Source organism: Poecilia reticulata, linkage group LG5, assembly GCF_000633615.1.
Source record: "Poecilia reticulata strain Guanapo linkage group LG5, Guppy_female_1.0+MT, whole genome shotgun sequence".
NCBI lineage: Eukaryota > Metazoa > Chordata > Actinopteri > Cyprinodontiformes > Poeciliidae > Poecilia > Poecilia reticulata.
Window position 1 is genome coordinate 14,473,127 of NC_024335.1, and position 27,536 is coordinate 14,500,662.

The 27,536-nt window shown below is 36.0% G+C and overlaps 1 protein-coding gene across 1 annotated transcript; it reads right to left on the reverse strand.

Annotated features, from left to right (window-relative positions):
* Positions 1-370: 370 nt before the first annotated feature.
* On the reverse strand, positions 371-27,536 carry LOC103464816 (serine/threonine-protein kinase 4-like). Its single transcript, XM_008409185.2, has 11 exons — positions 27,111-27,536; positions 22,275-22,355; positions 21,205-21,333; positions 20,935-21,049; positions 20,216-20,380; positions 19,751-19,918; positions 19,327-19,464; positions 18,825-18,956; positions 18,539-18,734; positions 10,297-10,448; positions 371-3,799 (listed from the first exon to the last, which is right to left on the reverse strand). The coding sequence occupies exons 1-11, from the start codon at positions 27,152-27,154 to the stop codon at positions 3,641-3,643; spliced, it is 1,479 nt and encodes a 492-aa protein (XP_008407407.1). The 5' UTR covers positions 27,155-27,536; the 3' UTR covers positions 371-3,640.

The following is a 27,536-nucleotide window of genomic DNA, read 5'->3' on the forward strand; positions in this document are numbered from 1 at the left end:
GAGACTGAAAAATGACATTTTTACATCTTTTTCTCTCAAGGTAAAGCATAAAAACATTTCAATATGCGTCCATTGAAAAAAGTGACCAATTGCTAAAACCCACACATGAAGGGTTAAAATTCAAGAAACCCCGAAACCCCCCCCCAAAAAATGGTGATGGTTCAGGTTAATATAGTAAATATAGTTTATAAACATTTATCTTTGAATAAAATATGTTGAAAGTTTTATGTTTATCTTAAATAGATTTCTGGGTAAAATACACAAATTTTTCAATGTTAACTCACACTTCTAAAATTCAATCAAGGAAATTTTACGAGGTAATTATTTCATAACGTTTCTGTTTAGGGGCAGCAAGAAAAACACAATCATATTAAGTTTGTTTTTTTATTGAAGAAGCAAACAAAATACACAAACCAAATACCACTGGTAGCAACATATGCTTGACTTGTACTGCATGCTGTACTTTAAGGCAAACACACCTTAGAGTAACGAGTAAACTCACATGCAGACAAGCTGTTTTGTACTTAGAGGCCGAAAAGGAAAAAAACTTCTAAACTCCAGATTTATTGAGATTTGAAAATGACTGAGCCACTGCTTTCAGAGGTATCATACTTTCTAATAAATCCTACATCTATTCACAATTTAACCTGTTTCCCCCCCGATGTTTAGCTACGAGGTTTAAMCYGTTTATAAAAACACTGCATGTCCATGAAGTCATACAAAACTGAAAAAGAAACAATTCCAGTAGAATAGTGGTAACATAAGAACATCAGCAGGATCACATTGTAAACTACAATAATTAATTCCAATTGTACACGTAAATAATTTAAATAACAAAAGACCCATAATCTGCTTTAATAAAATTAATTTTCTCTTTCCACAGATCAAAMGTTTACTGCTACTGAAAACTTTTGCAGGAAGTTTTCTTTACGGTTGTGGAGCTGCAGCTTCCTGCTGAGGTAAAGCCGACCTCCTCGCTGTTGTGAAAGTTAAATTGTTGCTTTTCAAACAAGAAGACAAAGAAAACTTGCAACGTTGCAACAAGTTTTACAGCAACCTTTGCCTTTTGTCTGATCTCCAGTGATTTTGACTTCGCTCGGCAGAACTCATCATTCTCCAACTGAGTCAATAATATTAAGGCTACATTAATATTCAGGATTTGCCCTTTTTCTGTGCTGTCGCTAACAAAAAGGTGAGGACTGGTCAAAAAAAAACAAAAAACAAAAAAAAAACAAGACAGTGCATTCAGAGTAATACCACTGGTTAACATAAGAATCCCTTTAGCTTGTAACAAAAACAAAAAATGAGTCTTATTACAGAAAATCATGGCATCCACAAACAAGCTCAGTTAATTACAGCGCATAGTTGAAGGGATTCCCTCCGTCATCAAACACCCGAGCTCCTCTGCAGTCCAAAACACAGCCGCCGCACACGGCCACACGTTTCTCAGACAGTACCTCCGGACGCCGTGCGGAGCATTTCTGAACAGCTACAGCAGTTTCTCATCGYCATTATTTTTCCACCCCTGAGGAGTTCCACGACCTGAGAAGCTTGTTTTACTCTGACACAGTTGCTAAAGGTTSTCTTCCTTTCTGACTGTGTCGACGCTAAACCTACGTAACAAAAATATACTCGGTCCCTTTACTTAGTTATTTCTCTTCTGTGCTGGATGAGAAGCAGATATGTACGACATGCTGGCGAATCGTAGGAATGTTACAAGTAAAGCTGGATCAGATCTGGACTGAGGCCCTTTGGCAGCTGTTTAAAAGTTAAGTTGATTTAGGAAAAGAAATCTGTGTTAAATCTGTTATATAAACTTATCTAGTTGGGGTTGCTTTAAGGGTTAGTTTGGAATTACAAACACCACAGGGAAAAAAAAAAACATTAAAAAGGGCACTGGTGGTTAAAACAAGGCAAAATTATTACATTAAATTCCCTTAAAACATTTTTTCCGTAAACACAATCAAAGTTTTGTGACTTGTCACTTAATATTTCCAGGAACCACTAATGAAGACCAAAGAGGTGAAAACAAACAAAATTGTTTTCATTTCTGCTTATTTAACATTTCAATGTGATGCAAAATGATGTAAAAATACTTTCAACCACCACAATGAAATAGGTGTAAATAAATCTTTCAAGGACATTATTCTACGATGATTCAATTTAAACTAGAATTGTTGAACTAAAATTGCTCAAAGGCAGTGTAAACATTGGAAAATTCCCCATATCTGTGCTTTTAAATACCCTTATAACTCTTAAAATAGTTTATGTGTTTGTCTCGTCTTAACTGATCCTCAGATCTCTCTTTATAGAAGGAATGTCTACTAAGGCAACAGCGGACAAACACAGACGGTTCAGATACAAAGTGGAAAATACAGAACATAAATATGAAGTGAGGAAAATCACAGAGGGATGCCGACGTTGCTGTGATGGAAAAGAAAAGAAGGAAAAAGTGGGCTAATACTAACAGACATCGTCGTAGCAGTCGCATGCTTTCGTAAAATTGTGCAGCTGTAATTCCGGACAAAAAATAAAGCTAAAGAAATTTGTGCCATAATCCTATAAGTTAAAAATAATAAATCTGCATTAGCTGCACTGAAGAAAAAAAAAAAAAAACTTTAGGGAGAAGGCAACATAACCAACATTATTCAGGCATAAATCATATTGTGAAAAAAACAGCAAAATAAATTTTTTTTAAATTTCACTGCCTCCTGTCTGTAATGTTTTTGCAATTTGTCTCTTTAAAGCAACAGATTAGTGGAAAAAACAGTCATGTAATGAGGCACACAATGATAGACTATCAGGTTTTCCTATGTATTATRCAAAAACCCAGTTTTACATTCAGAGTTGAGGGTAAAAATTATAAAGGAACCAAATTATTAAAGAAACTGAGGTTTCATTAATTATCTGACCAAGTAAACTACGTACAGGAATACAAATAAACCTGGCCTGTAAGTTTCAATTCTCAGCATTAATTTTGCTACAGCTGGTTGGAAAACCTCAAACTAGTTTGTATCCAAATTAAGCTTTAAGATGTAAACTGGTCAAGCTGCATCCAAAAGGAGGCCCGTCATATGCTGGATGAAAATKTTAAACTCCGTTTTAAATTTAAAACTCTGTTCTGCTTTCTAGTTTTTTTTTCTTGCTGAAATGAAGTTATCTGATCCGTTTCTTGGTTTTCACAGTCTGAGAGTAGAAACACTAAAACATTTAGCAGCAACAATGTTTTTCCAGCACTGAGAGAAAAGCACCCACTAACAACAACAAAAAACAAACTTAAAGGGATGGTCAGAGAAAAGTCGGTGTCACTTCAGACAAAAGCGTGCAAGCTTAAAATAAGATGAATAAAACCTCCAGATCAGGTGTTGAAATAAAACTCACTTTCTTCAACTGTCTTTTTTCTTTTTTTTTTTTTTAACTAACTGAGCTGTAAGAGTGCAGATTCTCTCAAATCAAACTGACATTTTGTTGCTGGAGGTTTGTTTGACATCAAGTTCCAGATCCACAGCCTCCCAGATGTCACATCCAGCTGCATTAAAGCATGTCCAGCCATCAGGAGGAGACATCTGTTAAAACCGCAGTTAAAAAAAGAGAAACTATCCTGTTGTGTTCGTCCTGTGACGAGCGCTGCAGATCCTTCTCAGAAGTTCTGCTGAAGTCGCTTTTTGGCCGAGATGGCGTCGAGGATGGGCTGCCGCTTGGCCTGGTAACGCTGGCGGATCTCCTCTATCTCCTGCTCCATCTGAGGATCCAGGGAGGCGAGTCTCACCCGCAGCTCCTCCACCGACCACGTACCGACCTGCACACAGAAAGACCAAACTACGTCAATGCAACGATTATTTCATCGTCCGTGAGCAGCAACTGTCCAAAACATATTCAAAACAAATACATTTTCAGGTGGTATGTTGCAAATGATCAAAATAAATGTTTTCGCTTTACTTAAAAGAGAACACTTGTAAACATAATCTAATATGCTTCTATCCAGTTCATAATTTGGAAGCAACTTCTGGTGTAAAGACTTCTTGGTAAAACAATCAGCTTTTTCTAACTTTGCTGACAAGATTAGCCGCTACAATGTCAGGTGTTCACTGTTACTCATAATCTTGTTACAATATTTATAGTGTAGAGGAAATCTGCATCATATATCCAGGCTGATCTTTGGTCAAACTGCCATTGAACATGTGATCTTATAACACACTTTATAATCTAAAATACTCATATTGGCCTAACACAAGTAGGATTTCTCTACAATAAGCAGAGAGTTAATAAAAAACACAGTTTGTGATCTGCTATTTCACTGATCATTTTTGCATTAAAGACACCATAGATGAGGTTCTTCAACTCTGCAGTACTTACAACGGTCAAGCTGGATGGAACTGTTCAGGACTGATCACTTATTAAAAAAACAGTTTGATTTACGGAACATCTCCCTTCTTTCTTTCAAAAGGCAAAAGAAACAATGAAAAAAAAAGAAAGAAAAATCTTAATGACTGAGCATTCCTCAACTCACACACCATACCCAAACACCATGGTGTCTGAGTGTGCCCGTTTTAGAGATGGCATCTATTGCCGTGAATTCGGCGTCTCTTGCTCTGTTCCAGGTCTGTGACCGGGAAAGGTGCCTTCTTTAGCTTTCCCCAGGAGGTTTCCCATCTTAGCTTTTACCAGCAGCACATCACCCTCAAGCTATTTATTACCTACGATCGATGGAGCTAAAATTACACTGACGTCCTAGTCCACTACACAGAGTCCGAAGAAGAAACACTGGAAGGTCCTGCAACTGGGCGACACTAAGGTTTGTAATGTAGCCGTCGCTGGAGGGTCGGTATCTGCATGAGATTTCCCAAGAGCAACCCAGAAGGATTATTAGCGCAACCCTGCAATTGTTGCGCAGACAAATTGAAGCAGAGTGTTGGTACACTCAATGAATTGTCACCTAGCGAGCGATTCATTTGTGTTTTCATTCAGGGTTCTTTATCTTTTGATTTATACACAGTTTGGATATGTCATGCTTTTAATCCAGTTTGAAGTGAGACTGTTTAAAGTTTAAAGAACATCATAGTGTCAAGCTGCCATGGATTGTTAACGGTCGTAACATAAATGTGCTTTTCTAATCTGAATCGGAATGCAGTGACTTGGCCATGAATCATGCATCGTAATTAAGATTTAAAATACTAGGATTAAAGTCAGTCAGACACAAAACCTCGTCTGACAAATTACTTTGAACTGATCATCAAAAAGTAGTAATGCTCAAGTCTTAACTGAATCAACGCATGTCATGCTACTATAGATGTGCTCATAAAATATTCCTAGAGTCAGCTTTAATGATTTTTTATTAGTTTAAATAGAACAGAACTGTTTCAAAGTAAGAATAAGTGTAAACATAATAATGATTGATTTATATGTATTAGTTATTGCTACCGTTTCAGGTACTTTAAACTCCTTTTATTCTCAAATATTTTGCTTATGATTGACTGGGAAATGTTCACTTTTCTTAAAACTAAAATCTTTCTATCTACACCGTAGATGATTGCTGTGCTCTTCCCAGCACACATGCCCTTCAAAGAGACACTTCATAGGTTGTTTAACTGATTGATGAATTTTTAACACATAGCCCGAGTCTATTCTCCAACACAGCATTACAAACATTTAAAAATATATAATTTACTTGCTCTTAAATGATTGATCAATTACCCAACAGAAGCATAATATCCAAAATGAAAAATCTTCATGTATAAGCAATCTCATTTGCTTAAATAAATAATCTTGACAAGTCTTAACTTTGATCCTCATATTTACTTTTCTGTCAGGATCCTTATAAACAGCTCTGGTCTCACTGAGCCTTAGTTTTAAGGGTTGATCGGATTTGAGAGCAATAATAAAAAGCAGCGATGGGAGCGGAGGGATGAGGGGCATGGAAGCTGAAGAATAAAAATAGATGTAAAGAGGACAGAAAGGAGTGAGACACTGGTTCTTCTACATCTACTTCTAATGAAATATTTAGGTTATAATGTTCAAACCAAATATTCTGTGCTGCATTGTCACATCACTAAAGTTGCTAAACCAAAAACCAAAACAGAACCCTAAATAAATAAAGACTTAGCAGATATTATGTAAACTTAAAGTTCTATTAACTATTGTTACACATCTTATTACAAAAAAACATCGTGATTAGTCAAATAAGCATAAAGCAAGCCCTTTCAGCCAGAAACCTCTGAATTTAGTTTTAAAAGGTTTAAAAATCTGCCTGTAAATAAATGATGCCGTTTTCAACCAATAATGTAACTACATAAAAAAAATAAAGCCTGCAAACAACAAAAACAAGTTGAAAAACTCTGAAATAAAACGGGGCCAACGTGAAGCTGTCAAACTGTGTTAATGTATTATGGGATGTTGTCGTTTTTTAATCCCTTCATTTGCAAGTCTAATGGAACAATACGTCTCACCCAGTAGGATTTATGTCAACCAGTAAAGCCTTTTTGATCTTCTAACACACCGACAGTTGTGGTGCTGCAGAAATTATCATATTTAATCATTTTCATCCATTTTTGTAAGGTGTTGAATAATATAACTACTTTTAACAAATTATAAAACACTGTAGCAAAGACTACTGTGTTCTCTAAATTTGTTTTTGTACTTAAAAATATGTTCCTTACATGATATGTTCAATAACATACTTAAAGGATTAATAATTTTAATAAGGTATATGACATGATACAAAAACTGGAAAAGCATTAAGTTAAAATCCACAGATAACAAAAATCACATAAAATCAAGTCAAAGTTCTCCTGCAGAGAAGAAGTGAGTTTTTAACCAAGATTTAAAAGCGTTGTAAAGGTGGAGTGACTGTGGACATGGAGTTTGATCTACATCATAGAAAAGGAACGACCACTTTTCCACTTCAAACAGCTGGTCAGAATAGAGAGAAGCAGCTGGTCAGTGATTATGAGGTGATGAAAGACGACTTAACTGCATTTATTTGGATTTCAAATTTACAATCAGGATGAAATAAAAGTTTGATTATACAGTATGAGAAAAGGTCATCAGAAAGGCCATCTCTCCTAGAATAACCCCCATTGATCCAGAGCAGAGGGTAGTAGACATAGTCCAGTTAAAATCCCAAACATGAAGCTTCAGTGACAGACAGCTGCATCCTAGGTGCACAAAGGAGCGTTACCATAGATCCTTCCTCCTGTTTTTTTTACTGTTTTTTTAATGCACACCTTGCACATTTTTCTCAAAATTACCACACTTAGCTGCAAATTCCTTAGTCTAAGTATGCCATTTTGATAACTGCACAATATTATTTTTCTTTTACATTTTTACTTACAGAACAATGTTTTTTTTTGCCTCTGTGTGAATCCGCAAGTTCCCACTTTCCTCAACTTGCTGCTGTGACACCTGACAATTTCCATTTTTACCTCTTATTTTCTATCCTGTTTATTTTTGTTCAACTTTTTTTGGCTTTATCCAACAGTACGGTGATAATGTGATAATCTTGACCAAGCTTACTTCAAACTGTAACACCAGGTCATGTCTAAATGGTACATTTCCAGATTCAATGCAATCTTGTGTAGCAATAAACCACTTACTCGCTGAGGTAAAAAACAATATTCAAAGCATTTACGATGCAACAATGTTAATATGAAAGATGTTTCTGTAGCAATAGCAAAGAGTAAATCTATTGAGGTATTTTTCCATTTTTTATTCAGTCAAGAGGAATCAACATTATAGTTACATACTGACTTGATCCAGGGGTCTGTTTAACAACCTCTGTCAGAGAGTAAGAATATCCTGTCACTAAGCGTGTGCTATGTGCAAACATCAGTAAACCTGACAGTAGGTGATACAGTGAATCTATTTAAGAAAATCTACGGGGAAAAACAAGATAAAATCTAGGTCAAGTTACCCATCACTGACAGCAAAGGAAACAAAAACAAAACCTTCAAGCAGCAGAGACCTAAACCTCCAGGGGTACATGTAACACACAAACCGGCAGCTCATCAAAAAATTATGAAGCCATACATGCATGTTTACACCAGCGCACAAAGATGGCTGTTCTGTTTTTAAAAACCAACTTATATGGCCTTGCACAGTGAAAAAAACCCATAATTCTTTGTAATCATTAAAATAAATTAAATTATCTATTGTAAAAATGATAGCCCTGTATGTTTTCCATGTTTAATTCCCCTTTTATTAGCATTGTGATGCTGTGACCCTGTCTTTGTTCACAAAGAAATTTAGACAAAACTGATTCAAACACAAATATTTACTTTTAGTTTCATTAAAGCTGTGCAGAGGAAGAGTGAGAAACAGCATTTGGTGAACATCTAAAGGTGAAATGGCAGCTCTGTGATCTAGTTAGAGAAACCATCCTGTATTTAAAGGTCATGTATTTAATATTTAATTCCAGTAGCAGCTGCTTGCTCTGTGTAAATGTCTCTGAGCAAGACAAACACCACCTGTATTTTCACAGTAATGCAACTTCTGAAGAGGTATTCATAACTATGAAATACATTCACCGTGTTTCCATCCAATGTCACAAATTTTGAATGAACTTTTAAAATGTTCCAAAATAAAAGGAAAAAAAAGAAAAGAAAAAATATGAATTAGATGCATTTCCATACTGATTTGGAGCGAATCAACTTGGATCTGCAAAGCGTAATTTTGTCAGATGTTGACATTACGGCTGGTTGTGATACATAAGAAGTGGAGATTGCGAACTAGCATGAACCACACATCTGAGAAAAATTAAGAAGCCGTCAGGAATGTTTGTAAAAAAATTTTAGATCCTCTGATTTTTTTTTCCAATGCCAACTACCGTATTTTTTTCTTCCTGGGACAGTAAGTTGTTTATAAGACACAAAATATAATAAAATGTCTATAAATTATTGGGACGATGTCCTATTTAACGCAAAGAGTATCTGACAGACGCGTAAAAAAAACAATATTCACAATATATTCCTTACATGTGTAGCAAATATACTGCTCAAAAAAATAAAGGGAACACTTAAACAACACAATATAACTCCAAGTAAATCAAACTTCTGTGAAATCAAACTGTCCACTTAGGAAGCAACACTGATTGACCCGACGAGGGTCCCCGTTGTCAATCAGTGTTGCTTCCTAAGTGGACAGTTTGATTTCACAGAAGTTTGATTTACTTGGAGTTATATTGTGTTGTTTAAGTGTTCCCTTTATTTTTTTGAGCAGTGTAGATTATTCAACTTACGTTTACATTTTGCAGAAAAGGGTAATGAGTTACAGCAGCTTTACAATCTGATGCATCCTCCTGTCATCCAAAGTTGTGCTGAATCTCTAAGCATGGAGCTTTACAACCAAACTAAAAGCTCTTTTCTAACATTTTTCTTTAAAAAAAAAAAAAAAAAAAGCCTAAAGCTGCTTGTTTTGTCTGGTGCCAGAGAAAACTCCAACAGGATGTGATACTGTAAATAAAATGTGAACATTCCTCGGAGGCAGCACAAAGACTGGCATTCTATGAAACTGCTGTTTGTATTGTAGTAAATTTATTTGCAGTCTTAATCAGATTAACTCCACCATATTGCTTTCATTAATTGGACCCAGTGAGAGGCCATCCAAAGGCAGAACGAGTTAATGAGCGCTGAAGCAGATGTTCGGTTTAAAGTCTAGAATCAAAAGCATAAACGAAGTACTGGGTGACTGGATATGAGGCACATACAGCTGGTGTTGGACCTCAGGATCAGTTTCACACTACACTGAACCACAGATGTAACTTAAAAGTTTCCCAATACTGTTGGGTATACTTGCAAACATATGGGTGAGTGATAAATGTGAGCTAGTACATGTGTTTATTTCTGAAGCTGGGCAGAAATGTAGATCTGCTTATAAAAGATGCTTCTCTGCACATAAAGCTTGCCCACATTTAAATTAGGTATTGTAAAGAAATGCATGTGCACATTTACTGGTATTTTTTTGACAATTACAACTTGAGGAAATTTCTTGAGATGCAAAAATAATTCCCTTCATTTTGATGGGTATGTTTGCTCCTATATGCATTTGGTGCAATATGCTTGTGAATTCAATGCAGACACACAGCAAATTGTGGAAGCACAAAACTTCCAAAAATGGAGCAGGTTGCACTTTTTGAATTCCTCCTAGACTGAGTTACAGCGTCGTAAAAGCACAACCAGATACCCATCAGCTTGAGAACACATCTGCCCCACAGGACACCGAGTATTTGGTAAAGTTACAACAAACACCATGTTTATCCCCCTTCTCTCTCTCAGTAGTTTGAAGAGTCAGTTTCATACTTACCACTTCAAGATCTCCTTCACCAGGGAGTTTGCGGTTGTCTGCGTTGTTTTCTCCACGGCGTCCTCCATCATTGTGATTGTTTACCTCCTTCTCTTTCTGCTCAAAGTACTCCAGGAAGGACGGTTTGGCTGGCTGCATCGTCTCATCTCTCCCTGTACGGCACACAACCAAGACAACATTTATTTGACTGTGTAGCAGAATTCAACATATCACATGCTTTCTGGTTTGCATCATTAGCATAATGGAAATCTGGAAAAAAAAACGTTACATTAGGCAACAGAATTGGTTTAAGAGAATTTGATTTAAACTTAAAGCACCAGATGCTAATTCAGTGGTTACTGTTGCTGAACAAAGCAAAAAAATAAAATAAAATTTAATAAATTGTTGTGAAGTAAGAGTGGATTTAAAAGTAGGTGAATTTGGGATATCTGGATGCAGTAAAATAAGACAATACTTTCCTGTATTGTCTCATAAACAGAAWGAGAAGTTTATTATTCTCATTCTGCTCCAATAATTATTTTTAAATSTTAATGATTATAGCAACGTTTCTGTTATAAAACAATTTATTTGACTATAGGTTAATTTATCAAGTTATTTATTTTTTTATCACAGTACATAGCATCCATTTAAGTAATTTTCTCCATTGTATTGTTTTTAATGTAGTATTATTATCCTACATCAACTCGTGTTATTAAACCTGATTAAATTAATACTTTTCACCAAGTTTATCCCCCCAATCATGTAGAAAAACACGCTTATTCATGGATATACAAAAATAAAACATAAAATAAAACACTATACATTTACATCCTAGAGCTGAAATCAGTGTACAAATGAGGCCAGCACAATGCTCAGAGTTTTGATACTTTTAAGTGCATGCATAACTCTTRTATGCAATTCCCCTAATCCCTTGATTAAGGGAACTGCTGCAGCTTACTGCTCACCAAGCCAGCATTAATGCTCCTACTTACGACAATTTACCTTCACAGGGATCAATTAGATGCTAAATTATTAAATCAGCAACAAACTGAACCATAAAGCAACACGACAAATGTGACAATGTGGGGAAAAAGCTAATCTTTAAGTCTTAAAAACAACAATTATGYTGAACAAACAAATCACTGCTTCAATAAAAAAAACATCCTGTCAGTRTAAACCAGATAAAACTAATAAATCCTACAACAAGGTGTCCGTAGYATGTCCATGATTGAACTGCACGATAGAAAAGCCAGCCAGTTATATAACATTTTATCATTAATAACCTAATTTTTGCAGCACACACATAGCAATTGAACAGTTGTGAACAAAAACAAACAAAAAAGAAGACGGAACATTACTTGATACTATCAATATGTTAAATAATGGCCGACATTGATTGGTGCCAATTTTAATGCCTGTATGTTGTACATGTTGTGGTGATGGGTGCATTTTAAAATCAACTAAAAGATGGAAGCAAAAAAAAAAAAAAAACTTCTGTGGGGAGAAAGATAAGTCTGAATAAGTGTAAATGTCAATCAAATTTGATTTGAACTTGTATAAAAGTGTGTAAATGGGTTAAAAATGGGAGGAATCCCATGTAATCATGCGTTGTATAATAAATTAACCAACACGGATGCATTTATATAAGTTTCTGTGGTTGTATGGGAGTTGAAACAGCGACACTAACTGTGTGTCACAAATTTTACTCATGTGAGTGCACCAGTGGAGCAAATCAGTGAGTGTAGTTCAGAGTTGGATTCATGGCTTTAATAAGCTGTGGTGTTAGAGGGAAAACTCCCACAGCCTGCGATCATCAGAAAGAAAAAGCCACAGTGTGAATGTTGTGAAAACTAATTTAGAGTTTTCATTGGAAATCCTTTTGACTTAATGAAATATTTAATTTCACAAAAGCATAATTTATTATGAACCTTTCAACATAGAATTATCTCACTGGAAAGAACAGGAAAACATAAAAACTCACAATTGCAGGTAGTTTGAATGTGCATTTAACCAGATTTGTGATCAATAATGCAATTAAAGAAATGGAAAATTAGTACCTTGAAAGCCATAATCTTTATTCAGTCATTTTAATGATTCAACACTCAACTAGCTCATGGCCCAGAATGATGCTCAGCTTTTAATTACAAGACTTTAACAATTATATATCGAGGCATTCTGCTGACTGGATCTAAAATAAATTCTGAAGAATTTCTTGTTTACTCCAGATTGCACTTTATCATCATGGGAAATGCCAGTCCTTTATGACACAGTGGCAGTCAAGTCTAATTTAAATGTATTAAATACATATTCACAGTACAAATACAACTAAGCAACCTGGTGCTTTTAAAATGTGTCTGCTGAATATGTGTGATCAGAAAACAATGTTGCAAAGATTCTTTCATTAYGCTAAAAGCAATCTTTAAAATATAGATGTGATGTGAAAGATCACCATTTGAACCTGAACAACTATTTTCAAAGTGCTAGAAATATCAAAGAGTCACCATACACAGCTGAAATAAAAAGACCATTAACATGTTACATTAACATTAGATTACATTACTGTTAATGTAATCTAAACTCAGGTGTGCAAAACCACACTACAAACATTTATGAAACATTCAAGACAAAATTAAAATTTTATTTTGGAACAAAATCAAATGCATCCTCTTAGACTTTAGATGCCACATGAAYAAAACAAAAAAGGAGATTGACTTGTAAGAGGCTATGTCTACTTTTTGCAACTTGATGAAACAGGTATTGTAACATTTTATGCATCTGTCAGTAATTCATTTGTAAAGCCATTGGTGAGGAACTCTAATACTTTGAATTGCCTTGTTGCTGAAAATATGCTATATAAATAAAATTACCTTACCTTACCTTAATATTCTAGAAGAGACTAACAACAGTGCATTTAAATTGGCATGACTTAAAATTTCTTTAAACTTTTGCTGCTGTATAAAATTGTAAATCCTCAGTTCTGTCAGGAACTAATAACAGCAGCTCAATAAATAACAGAACACAGTTGATATTATTGCCAAATATATCCAAAGCCTGTTTTTCATGGGAATATAAAACAAAAAGCATCTGAGGTCTTGTGCTGTCTGACAAGAGCTTCTCTCATTTATTCTCAGACACTGAGCTTAAAAAAAGTCCTAAGTTAAGGAAGCTTTCCATAGTTTTCCCAATAAGGAGATGCCACCCGCCCACCTAAAACAATCAGATAACTGAAGGTCAGCCCTGTAAAAACATCATGATCGAATATATTTTTAACTTTAGTTCAACACACACGCACAAATTACACAAGTTACTGCTGTTTGGTAACTTCAGCAATTATCTGACTGGTCCAAAATATATTCAGTCGCAGCTTCATAGCCCTATAAAGTGTGACCTGCTGTGCTTTGTTGCCTCTCTGTGCCAACCAAATGTGGAGGGAAGCAAATTAGTGAGCAGTATTAAATGCATCCTTTCTTTTTAAAGTTTWACAGAGAAGTTTTGCTCTTATTACTGATACTGTGAGGAMAACTTGGAACAGTGRAGACATAAGGAGAAGATTTCTCCAGCAAAAACATCAAAATGACTAAAGAACTCTGTTGAGAAAATGGTGCAGAATCAAAGTGGTTTAGAGCAATCATGTACAACAAAACGTTTTTCAAAGACTGGCACAGTGCTGTGCCAAACCAGCAAAAGAACCTTTCCCTCTTTCTGCTCGGCTGTTGAGCCTTTTCTGACACAATAGTTACAGTATGTCAAAACWCGTCTATCTTTCATGGCGTTATAAAATAAGTTCATCATCTACTGTAATTATCTCAGTATTTAATGAAACATTTAAAAAATTTACGTTTTGCAGTTTAAACAAGATAAAGCCGTAGAAAACTTTGCCATCCTCCATTCCAACCTTTTTATTTAACCCCATTAAACTTTCATAGAGTTGTTGGAGATAAGAAGCATAAAATGCTTTACAGTCGTTTTAATGAGAATCCCTGCATGGAGCATGGCAGGGTTATTGTCAGCAACAATTGAGTTAATTGTGGAGTTTGTTTTTACCAGCTTCTGTACAAGAACATTCAGAAAAGTTGTAGAGGCCGTTTTACACACATTTAAGAATGTTATGGTAAGAAAACCATAGTAATAGTAAATATATGACAATAACTTAATATATATTTCTAAAAAAATTGCTCTATGAAAATTGCTTTGAGTGCCCTGGAAACAAACTGTGTCCAAAATGTTGAAGTACATGTTACATTGGGCCAGAATGAGGCCAGAATAATTTTARAAACAACGTCTATCCAAATTTTAATGTGAAGATGAAACATTTTGGATGTACAACACATCAGCAATAACATCAGTATGGGTCAATGTTCATCATTTAACAACATACTGATATCGGAACATTAAGTAAAATTGTTAACCAATGTTTATGTCCATCTTGTTGTTGTTTATGTGCGTGTCCTGAGGGGGAGGGGATTGGGCGTCTTTTATTTGTTTGAGCATGTGACAGTGATGCAGTGCATGATTGTGGTTTTATTTATTTTTTATTTTCTTACAATGGTGTTAAAAGGGTGGGAGAATACATATAATATATAAGTAATACTGGTAAATATTTGTGTTTGGCCATAGCAAATATAATGTTGGATATTGATATTAATCCAAATTTTCATATTGGTGCATCTGTAAAAAAATATACTTTTCCCAATAAAAACCACCAAAGTCTGAGACCAGAATAAAATTTTGGAAGCTAGGGGAGCTCTGCTGTAAGGAAGACATTGATTCCTTTAATAAGAACATTTTACAAAGCTTTGCTTTGAACTTTTCGGTCTCCAATTGGGGGAAAACATTTCTCTGCATTACAACATTCTTTGTATAACAGGAATATAAATACAGGAATGACTTTTTGCTTGAGCCCATCTTGATTATGAAAAAAAAAAAAGATTTAGCAATGCTAATCCCATGAAAGTATAACAGCTACACTGAACTTGAAAATACTTTTTTTTTTTACTTAAAATTAAGACTATACTTAGAAAGCTGACTGAGACAAAATGATTTTTGTTGATTACACTGGCTTGTGATTTAGATTTGAAATGAAAATACAAATCACAGATGACTTTTCWGCTTTAAGATACAATTTAGCCTTGTGCTAAACAATTGTCGTTTAACTTGACATAAAACAAGAAAGATCGTGAATTTACATGTCTCCAACAGATTGATCTCTTTCAGCATTTCTATTGAAGGCTGCCACAGCAAATCATTTGTCTCCATTTAATTCTCTCTTCGAGAGACGATGCAAATGAAAAAGAATCAGGAGACTGAACCAATTATTTGTGACGGATTAGAGTCAAATTGAATAAAGTCCATGTACGTAACTGGATATACTAGATTAAATTGTAKTTTCACCAAACTGAACTAAAAAATGAATTAAACTAAATTATTTTGTATTTAAAAAGATTTTTTAATTAAAACTATAAAGCATATAGCACCTTTGGGGTTTGCTTGGSTATTATTCTTCTTAATGAAAACGTAAAATTATTGAGTTTGAAAAAAAGAATGTCAGATTTTAGGAATGAATTTTGAGGTAATCTGGTTTGCAGCAAGCCTAGAGGATGACGAGGCAAAACGCTTTTTATGAATCAGTCTGAGGGTTAATAGCTAATCAGTGTAAATAAAAAGGCTTTTTATTTTTTAGTACTATTAGGGGAAAATCGATCTCTGATCTAATCCTCTAAATCCTCCGGGGCCCGGCACCATCAAATCAGAGTCATTAGTTTGGTGAACAGGCAGAGACAAACGCACACACAACATTAACACAAAAAAATAAATAAAGAAACATCCTTGATTGCAGATGCAAAAAAGAGAAATGTACACAGTAAAACACACAACAACAGCATGTAGCCTTAGATGTTCCTGTGTTAATGCAGCTTAAAGTGCAAGTAGAAGGGATCCATACTAACGCAATGGTAAGAAATCAGATTGGAGAAGTTGGTGTGTGTGTGTGTGTGTGTGTGTGTGTGTGTGGTTGTGTGTGTAGAGCTTGCATGAGTTCAAGATTTGTCATTGTTCATGAAACCTCGATGAGGTAATCCTTAATAAACATGGGCGCGTGTTTAATGGGCTGACATTTGGGTCTCATAAATGATTGTTTCTAAAATGTCTTGCATCAGTAGCGTGTATTATGTGCCTATAAAAACTCTCCACCACTTGGATAATAAATTATATTGATGTAATAACTTAGTTTTTGGAAAAAAAAATGTGCAAAATAAAAAGGACATTGACAAAGTAATATCCATTAATTAAGAATATAAAAATTACTAAATGACAGCAAGACTATGCACCATTTTCAGGTTTGTGTTAAAGTACTTGGTGTAGATATGTCTCAAGCAATTTTGCACCTGCGAACACTGCATTTTTTTTTCTCCATTCCTCCACAAAACAGCTTAAGCTGCCAGGTTGCTTGGGGACAAAGCATGAAATGCACATCAGACTGATTATCCTCTAGGATTTGGTCATATTTTTCTGTGATCATCTTTACAAGTCTTTCYGGGRCATCAGCTGAGAAGAAGCCCCAGAGGATGATGCTACCACCACCATGCTTTCCAGTCTGTTTTCATGGTGGAGCAGCAATACTGATAAATTATAAACTGATGTTTCACAACCACTTCACACACATCAGTTATTCTCAAGCAGTGCCTGTTTCACCAAGTGTGACACTGCTGCCATTAATTTAATAGACCTATATTAAATTAGACAAGTCCCTGTGAAAGGGCAAGAATATGTCATAGCTTTTAAATTCATTCAACTTAGTTTGTAAAAAAAATCTGTTTTCACTTTAAAACTTAAATATAATAAGCAAGAAATACAGGACAGGAGAAAAAACAACATAAAAACACAAAGGAGGAAAAAAGAAAGAGAAAAACTTTTAAACAATACAACAAGAAACTGGCTCTTGGAATACAAATGTTTTTGTATATATTCCATTTAATTTTTTGCATATATCCATTCAGTAATGTACTGAAATACAATTGAATGCCTTTAAGACTGCATATTTCTGATAGAAATTCTTATAAAAAAATGTATTTTATCTTTTTAAAATCACATTAACCATGACTATAATATATGTGTCTTGATGTTAAAGCTGACTTCATTAATATTTTTAGAGAGGTAGGTTTGTCTGTTATTGACTCATCACACCTCTGAACAGTTCTGGGCGTTYTGCAACTCACCTWAATGAAGCACATTTCTGTTTATGATGATAAGTGCTWCAAAGCTTCTCTGGATTATAAAAAAGTCTCATTTAGACGTAGTGTAGGAGGTATTACAGCATTAAGTTCTACAATAACTTGCGTTTTTTTCTTTACACCYGAGTTTTTAAGACAGCAGYGTGCATTGCTCCAGTCACGCTTAGTCAAACTGCACACATTCACATGTGCAATGCTCTCATTGGGGTTAATTTTATGCCTATAAAAACAAATGAAAAGTCCACCCACAGGCTCCCAGCACACACAAACAGAATGCAACTCTTATAAAGCCTTCTTGCCAAAAGTACCCAAGAGATCTAATGCTTCCCACTCCCACACCGCAGACTCCAAATTGATGCTGCACAAATATGCAGTAATCCAGGCGGAACATGTTAGGATAAAAAGAAAATTGATAGTTTAATGGCTGGAATGGCATATTCTTGTGTTTAACTAACTTTGTTCAAGTCTGACTGGAATAGTAAAAGTAAAAAAAAAAAAAAAAGAAGGTTCAGGTTCCTGAGAAAACATGTTAGTAAACATAGTTAGTAAAATAAAAAAAGAAGCACTTAAAAAAAATAACTAAAAAGCACTAAAGCTCTAGTACAGAGTACAGTAACCTTCAGGATCATTATCATTCTGGAAACCATTTCCTTGTGAATAATACATAACCAACATTTTTAGAAGTAATTAGATTGTCTTGTGGCAAATGTCAATAATAGACCAATTACCTGTAAGAAGAGTAGCAACTGGGAACATGTTCACAGGCACTTTACGCCCCCTGGTGGATAAATGACCGTAGTGCTACTGCAAAGGGACTCGTATATCTCTATGGTAGAGAATATCTATGAACGTGAATATGTGCTCATGTAAGAAAAAATTTAAAATAATTTTTTTTTTTTTACCTTGTTTCTTGATTAGATTAACTGATGAAATTATGGTATAATTTAAATTGTTTCCAAAAGATGATAACTTTTTTTTTTTTCATCAACGGTGAAACCAAATAAAACTAGTACAACTTGCTTAGAGAAACTTACTTTTCATGGTACCGGCCTCTTCCTCATCATCAGAGTTGATGACCATGGTGCCAAGCTGCGACTGCATGGTTCCTGTGTCCTCGTGTTCAATCATCGTACCGCTAAGCGATCCTGCTAAAGAACCAGCTGCCCGGATGGTCCCAGAATCACCTGTTCCGGCCCGAACCATCGTCCCCTGGTCAACCTCATCCTCATCCTGAAATAAACAGGAACTAYGTTCTTTTTACTGCATTTAAAAGAACCATCAAGCAAAAACAGAAAGAGTCAGTTCTTCCAAAGCTTGTACCGAATTGTTATCGTCTTCAGCGTCTTGTTCTCTCTGTTCCGCCTCCTCTTGTCTCTTTAGTTTGATCTCCATGGCATCTTGTATCAAGGCTCTTAGGACGGAATTGGGTTTGGCTGATTTGATAAAAGGATGCTGTGGGGAACCAAGACGAAAACATACAATTAAGTCTGAAATTCATCCAATGCTTCTTTTCCTGAAGAATAGGAAGAACTTATTGTCATTGTAGAAAGCAAAAATACATTGCTTTTAATCTTAAAGATGTTTAACGAAAACATTCATGATTACACACACAACAAAATATTTCCAAAAAGTTAAATACAAAATTACATGGGCAACTAAAGTGGTTGAGCATATTTCACCAAGAAACTTCAAGATGACTTAACAGAAAGAAAATTATCAGAATTAGGACAAATATGCATTTTTACTGCTAATGAGCAATGTCATATCTTTGGGTAACTTCATCCGGTCCTAGAATGCTGCAACAATTAGTAGATAACTTTACCTGTAACAGCTGTGTTGCTGTTGCCCGGTTTTCAGGGTTTTTTACCAAACACTTTTTGATAAAGTCTAGAAAATCTGGCGACCACTGATCTGCATTTCGAAATGTTGGTGGAGGATTGGTGGGAATCATGAAGATGGCCTGAAAGAAGAAAGACTGTTAAGTATTAAGAAATCTATTCAAAGCCTCATACTAAGTTCAAATCAATCAATCAAATTTTATTTGTATAGCAGTTTAGCAGCAAGGGATTTCAAAGTGCTTTACATAATTAAAATAAAAACAGCATGTGACATTGAATAAACAGTGAGAAAGAGAGATTTTGAAAAAAAAAAAAGCACAATAAATATAAAAAAATGAATGTGTTCCTATTATTACTGTAGTTTAAACTTTTTCCTCCTTCACATTTAGAAAACCAACGGAGCCTCACCCTCATTGGGTGTATGTCAGCATAGGGCGGTTTGCCCTCAGCCATCTCTATGGCTGTAATTCCCAATGACCAGATGTCAGCCACACAGTTGTAGCCAATCTCCTGTATGACCTCTGGAGCCATCCAGAACGGCGTGCCGATGACTGTGTTTCGCTTTGCCATGGTGTCCTACGGAGGACAAAAACCAGATAGAAAAGATTTACAGTAAAATTAAAATAATACATTATTTAAATAAGTTCAGTGACATCAGAGCAAGAATCATAATCACCTATGATGTCCAAATACATTATGTCTAATTACATATCATATAAATAGTTTTAAGCTGTACACTATTGCCCTAACCCTACAAGCTTTTTTTTTTATTTAAACAACTTATTTTTAATTTTGTCTAATTTTCTTAATACATTTTTTCAACTAATGTTAAATATATGATCAACTTGATTATGACTTTGGGCCTCTGCTTACTGTTAGCTGTCCAGCAACTCCAAAGTCAGCCAGTTTGGCTTGACCTTCTGTGTTCAGCAGGATGTTTCCTGCTTTGATGTCTCTGTGGATTTTCCTCATGAAATGAAGATACTCCAATCCCTTCAAAGTTGAATGGAGGACAGTGGTAATCTCATCTTCTGTTAGCTATAAAGCATAAACACACACACAGACAGAAAGAGTGATTACAAGTAGGCCTGAAACAATTTGATTAATTGTTATAAATTAATTATTGTCAACTAATTTAGCAATTGATTAATTGTTAATTGATATATACAGACTCAAAAAAATTTGCTGAAAGAAAAACAGACAAGGGAATGTATAAGCCAAAACTCTATAATACATGAAAATTACTTTTCATTTATCATTAAAAATTATTTTTTATCTTTAAATGTTATACCCAAAACTCCTTAAGTGACATAAATTTTGTTTTAACTAGCTCAAATTATGCAAGATTTTATAACAACTGATTATGTACCTGGAAAATAATACCGTCCCTTTAAATATTAAAATGGACTTCTGAGGAGATAAAAAAAAAATCTTTCCAAATTAAGTCATTAAAATCCTAACAGCGTGAAACATCCATTCTTTACTCTCCGATACCTGATGCAGACTACTGCCCACTTTTCGTTGCACAAAGAAAACCCAGACATGTGTGTGTTTGTGTGTGTGTATGCGTGAACGCTTGAGTGTTACATTACCGTCTTGTTACGTATTCGGACGATGTCAGACACTGATCCACCACCACAATATTCCATGACGATCCACAGGTCACGGTTTTTGAAGTAGCTGCCGTAGTACCGCACCACATGGGGACTGAACACAGAAATGTCACTGTCAGACTTTTGTTTATACATACCGACTATCATCAAAGTGTTTTATCTAAACAGGACATCTCATTAAGTATCTCTATGTCACAGAGGTGATGCTGTTACTAATTCAGTGAAACACACAATCCATTGTATGCGTACCTGTTGCATTGCTGCATGATGGTGATTTCTTTGAGGATCTCCTGAAGATCAGACTCTACAGGAACTTGTTTGATGGCTACAATCTCTCCTGTTTCTTTGTGGTTGGCCTTAAATACACAACCATACGACCTGCAAACAAAGAGTTTATTCAGGACATTTCCTTTGTTGCTCTTATCTGTAAAGGCCTTTAAATAAGTAGCTGGAGTAGTAAACCCACATTCTCAGGCAGGAAACAACACTTTCTAATCATCCTACAACATCAGATGATACAGTCTGATTAATCCCTCTATCTTTTTTAATATGAAAACCTCAGAATTTGGTTCAGAGAAAGTTGTCATGGCATTTAGAGCAGTTAAAGGCATCAGTCAGTACAGACATTTTTGTGTTTATTAGTGTGTTCTGCTGCTAAATTTTTGCTGTGCTTTGCCTTTTAGGTAGGAGGAACTAACAACTATCAGTTAACATCTGTCACTTTCAGGGACCCGGCTGAACTGCATTATTTCCCACATCGCTTCAAACATGGGTGTTTTCGTTGTCTTTTTTGTCACCTTCTTAACTGATGGAAAATATTTCAAAAGCAAAAGCATAAACACGCCCCAGATGAACCTAAGTCTCATCAACACCGGTGCTATTAATGATTGATTTATTAAAAGATATGAGGAAACAGGACACTAAATAAAAACTGGATTCCGTGGAGATTCATTCAGTTCTGCCCCTCCCTGATGACACGACTGGCATCAGTTGTGACATATGCATAAATGGCGTTGATCAGCTGAAAACAGGAAGAGCATTGAGAAACAGGATATGAAGAGGCGCTGTTTAGACTGACAGGCACAACAGAAGGGAGGAGCTTTCTGGCAAACGAGGAGGGAGAAATAAATGAGGCAGAAACACTGACAGACCTCGAGCAGGATGGCGTGACTAACAAAGAAAGTATAAAAGAAAATAGGAAACCAAAGCAGATTACCAGCAGACCTTAGATCCCCTTTAAATGCAGGCAGATTTAGACATCCAGACAGTATCATTTATCAGGCCTGTGTACTCAGTTATCATCTTTCTGTGTGACTCACCCTTCACCCAGCTTCTCTAGGACATCAAAGACTTCCTCCGGCTGCTTGGTGAGACTGTCCTCACTCAACTTCTTCAGCTGTCTGTAAGGAAAAGTGGGAGATAGGTGCTGGTGAAGAGCTGCTGCTGCTGCTGGGAGGTTAGAGTCAAACAAAGCAGGGCAGCAACTGGGGAATGCCTTAAGTATGGCAATACAATATTTGTAAATTGTTCCTCTTAGTCTTAAAATACAAGATAAAAATAATTTTAAAGAATCAGATATCCAAGTTACCACAAACATCTCTAAATATTTTTTCTTTAAATTAGTTTTTTTTATCATCATTATTTTAGCTGCTACCCAACAAAAACAGAAATGTTTCTGAATCTATGGTCAAGAATCTGCCTCAGGAATTAGACATTCTCAAACTAAAGACCTTCAGAGAAGAGTTGCAGAAAATAAAGCTAATTTGGTGCTTCATATCTCCAAGAAAATAATCAAACACTCAAAAAGTCATTATAAGAGCAATCAAAGTAAGTTAAATAAAGATTCAGTTGTCCTGGCAGATTTCTGAAAACTCTGTCCGAGATAAAAATATTCTCAGCTTAGAGACTAAAATAGATCTGAACACTTCCAAGACATAGACCATGACGAGTCCATTTTCAGATAAAGCAGAGAGGCAGGAGGAAGTATCAAATTAAAATCAGCGCCAAGATGCTGAGTCGGGGCTCCTGTGATGTTGATGTGGGCCGATTAGACCACCTGCTTCACTCAACGCATCCCACCAGCCTCAGCAGTCTGGTGTGTTGGGGATTAATCAGCCACTGCTAGTTTTATCTTCACTGTTTTTGGAGACTCTAAACCGAGATTGTGAGACCAAAACATCAATGCATGTTTTTGAATTGCAGTGTTTTATACATGTTCCAAAATAGTCCCTTTTTAAAAATATAATGCGCTACAAAACTCTCTGATTAAAGAGAGATCATTGCTCAGTATGTATTTGGTTGTTCTATGAAACCTCTGCACCATAATTCATACTTTATGAAACCCATTCCAGGCTGAGGTCAAGCTGCTGCATGAACTCTAAGCAAAACGCAACAGAGAAACAGGAGCCCACAAGAAAATCATAAGCTGCTTTTCAAGCGAACCCAGTGAACTCCCACTGAGAAGAGAGGGGACACTAAATGTTTATTTTTCTAAATTTAAAACATCCCCCCTCACCCTCCAGTCATGTCCATTTTCCTCCTAAAAACAAAGCTGTAACACTAAATGGGCCATGCAGCTTAAGCCACACCTCGTTCATGTTCTCCCAAATAAAAGCCAACCAGAAAAAAGGTTTTACTACTATTTTTAAACTGGATTTCTGTTGGACTCAATAAACACATGATTATACATTTTGAAAAAGGCTAAATATCTGGTAATAAAATCCCCCCACTGTGGTTCATGGTGCCCTGCATTATGGGCCTTGTAGTTTTATCCCAGCGTAATAACACTTCATGAACTACAATTCACAGAGCAAATGAATTAATCCAGAACTAAAAGTGGATGGAAACACAAACTAACTTGAGCATTTAAGACAAAGCTTGACATCTAGTATGGGAGTTCTGGACAGGTGATATTTTTAAAGCTTTTGTTTCTCTAGTGGCTGGGAGAGAAAGGGAAGAGATGCAGCAGATGGCCAGGGACCTGGGACCAAACTGAGGACGAATGCATCGAAGACTGGAGCTTCTGCATATGGAGCATCTGCTCCACCACTGAACCCTGTGGCTCCCCTGGACCTTTTAACATGTATAAAATTCAGAAATTTAGAACCCTGGCAAACTTAATCACTGACATTGTGAAAAATGACATCCCATAATGTCAATCAGGCATAAAGTCTTTTAGTCCAACAATCAATGTTGCTTTTTATTTAAGATAAAACATTCATATGCGCTGGTGCAGATCCTGGACTATTACATCAGGAATATAATAAAAACACTTTAAGCAGGTCCTTTTTTGATTATTGTTTTGTCAAACATTTTGTGCAAACTGGAGACTGCAATTAGATTTTTAGATTTTTTTTAAAAAGCTAATCAGTCCGAGTTCTAGTTCTTGTTTACTCTTGTCAAACAGACTCATAATTGCTGAATAATTTCACAAACGTCAAGCTAATACATGTAAAACGTGTTACTTCCAGCGCAGCTCTTGCAATGACTGGATGAGGAAACAGCTGATGACGGAGTGGACATGATAACAAGAGAGCTGCGGGTTTTTACCGGCATCATATTGATAAGTGAGCAGAAAAGGAACTCCTCAGTTCCTACTGCCAAACACACTCAGCAAACTAAGCTAAAACTGGTTCCTATTCTAAACAAATTAATGCATCAACAAAAATGGTGTGTTATTCAAAGGAAGGAACACTTCAGCTCCACAGTTTTGTCTAAAGTCAAAACTTTAGACAAGGTTGCTGAGTAGCATAAAAACGCAAACAGAAACTGCATAAACCCTGTCAGTCTGCTGCACTGCTGTTTGTATCACAATAGCTTTTAAAGGAATAACATTAGCTTAACATTATTTCTAAGGGTCTTGTTTTTGGTTCTGTTAACTTCTAATTATACTGAATGCTTTTATAAATAAAGGTTAAGGGAGATCAAGTAACGGAGGCCGACTTCTTCTGCTTCAAATTACAAAGACACTTTTTTGCAAATCTGAGCCGCTCACTGAAAGACATTTGCATTCCTAGGAGGCTCAAAAATGGGAGCCAGAGTTGTGTTTTTATTGGTATGTGTCAGATAGTCACTATTAAACTCATGTGACCATGAAACAGTGGCAAAGGCACCAGACTGGCCAACAGAACCAAAACCACCAACCCAAATGTACACACAGGCAGCAAACAATACAGATTAACATCTACATTCACACACTGACTCAGTTGTTAATCTTCTGCTCATGCTAATAGATTGGTTGCACAATATTTATATGAACAGAAATAGTATTTGGGTAACAGCAGCATAAGCCTACCAGGGTCAGCTGGTGAAAAGAGGAAATATCAACCAGGCCAACTACAAATAACGGAGTAATAACTAGCTATGTGTGGCTCAGTTTGGTTAATTAATGTGACTACAGCTATTTGAGTGGATGAAAGTTGTTCATCAGCTTATAAACTTAGCTTTGGAACATTTCAGATGGATTGTTAGCAGCTTCATATACTTCAGTCTTGAGAGCAATAATCTGAGCACAGCTAGTCKGTCACATGTGAAGGAAGCTGCAGCAGCAAATACCATCTTTTTCACTGTGATGTCATTGAAAACAATGAAACCAAAGATTCACTGTACATGCACTGATACAAACTAAAGGTTTGTAAGTTGTGCACATTTAAACAGGTCAACATTTTTAAAAATTGGATTTCCAAAATGAAGTTGCATGGCAACATATTCACAAAATATGTRAATATGTCTTATTCAGATACCTGAACTAATATGCCTAACAAAAGTTCAGCTGTAGGAGCTAAAAACAGTTAAGTCTGAGAGGAAGCAGTGGCAAAGCTCCAATGCTGCTAGCAGATATAATCCAGTTGGAGCACAAGCAGGACTCCAGGTGACAATCTGAGAGTCCCAATCCAAAATTTTTTTTTTAAATTATACAGTAAAAAAAGAATTTAAAAAAAGTTTCCTGATCATGCATTATAGCAGCACATAATATAATAATTATCCTGATGGTAGTCAACATTTCATTTCTAAATATCTAGARTCAGAATGAGATGTCCCATTCCTCCAGTGTTGATGTTCCTTATRTTTGAGACGTTTCTGTGCTTTAAWWCACCTGAGTCAAATAAATGGGTGGTGAGAATGTGCATCTATGCTGAGGAGATGATGACATCTCTGTTGTTTGTTGGAGCAAGGATTTGTCTAAAACAAGACTGGCTCTTAAGCACAGAATTTGTCAACCTCTCAAAGTTTGTGGAATTGTTTATGGTATGGTTTGTAAGAACCTGGAAGTTAGAGGCAAGAGCGGCATACGAGTTAATACAAGAAGCAGCATTTGAAACGTGTAACAAAAATATTAAGTACCAACAGGGATTCAAAACCAGCAGAAATGACCAACTTTAACCCACTATATAAATAAACAGCACCTGCTGGCCCCATTTTCTGCCACAAAACCAGTTATATGTTCTCTCATGCCTGACATGCATTAGAAGTTTCAAATTACAGAGCAAATAAATTAATTCTCTTAAACCAGTGTGGATTAAGGCAGCTAGGAAAAGATCCAAATAGAGTTAGGTGATTAAACTGGATTAAAGGGATTCTGATGGCACCAAACTCTGAGATTTAAGACAAAGATCATAAGGTTCCTCAACCAGTTCAAGCAGAGTACTGTGAATGTATTCCCGATTAAAAATGAGAAAATGAAAAATTCTGCAACTCTTTTTTATGTGACAAAAGAATACAATTATAATCATTGGCTCGTTTAAATTTATCAGTCTATTTTCTAAACAGAAAACTAATCGGCGAAATTAAATAAAAAATAAACAGCTCATGGCCAGGCTGGTAGAAAAACACCAAAGGAATAGTGATTTAAATGAATGAATGTTTGTATAGAGGACAACTGAGCAATTAYAAATGCACCAGAAAATTTGAACTAAAAACAAAAATTATGTTTTTTCGATATTGCACCAAGTCCTAAAGGAGCTGAACATTTTCATTTTACATCACAAAATACAACTTACTCACCAAGTGTCTGTGTGTGGGTATTTGGCTGTGGGTGGGTATTTGGCAATTGATATATGACCCAGCTCTTAACTTAAGCAYAACACCAAGCTAACGCTTAGAAAGATAAAATTCATAGATACGCCTCATGTTTAAGCTGTTATTATTGGCTTTACCTGCGAGGGTTATTCCTCATCTGCACTTTCTCCTTGTTCTCCATGTTGCCTCCTCCAGGTTCCTCGGACTCTTSTGATTCAGGTCTGGAGTCAAACTTGAACCGAGCTGGTCAACGTCAAGTAGATGCTAGCAGTAGCAGGTCGCCGTCTGCTAGTCTGCTAGCAGCGGCAGCTAACGCGCCGTTTCACAGCAGCGTCCCGGGTGACGATCCTCCCGCTGCTGCTCGGTTGCTGTAAAAAACACCTCGTTGCTTTACCATCCTGTAAGACTGGGCTCACACGATAAAAAACGTTTAGTCAGGCTGCGGTATCCTCGCCGCTAGGTACATCCTTTCCCTGTGCCTAGGCAACTTTAGACTTGTTTGGCAGCCGCTCTAACATCCACCTGAGAAAACCAGGAAGTGCTGAGAGGAGTGGACAGGAAGG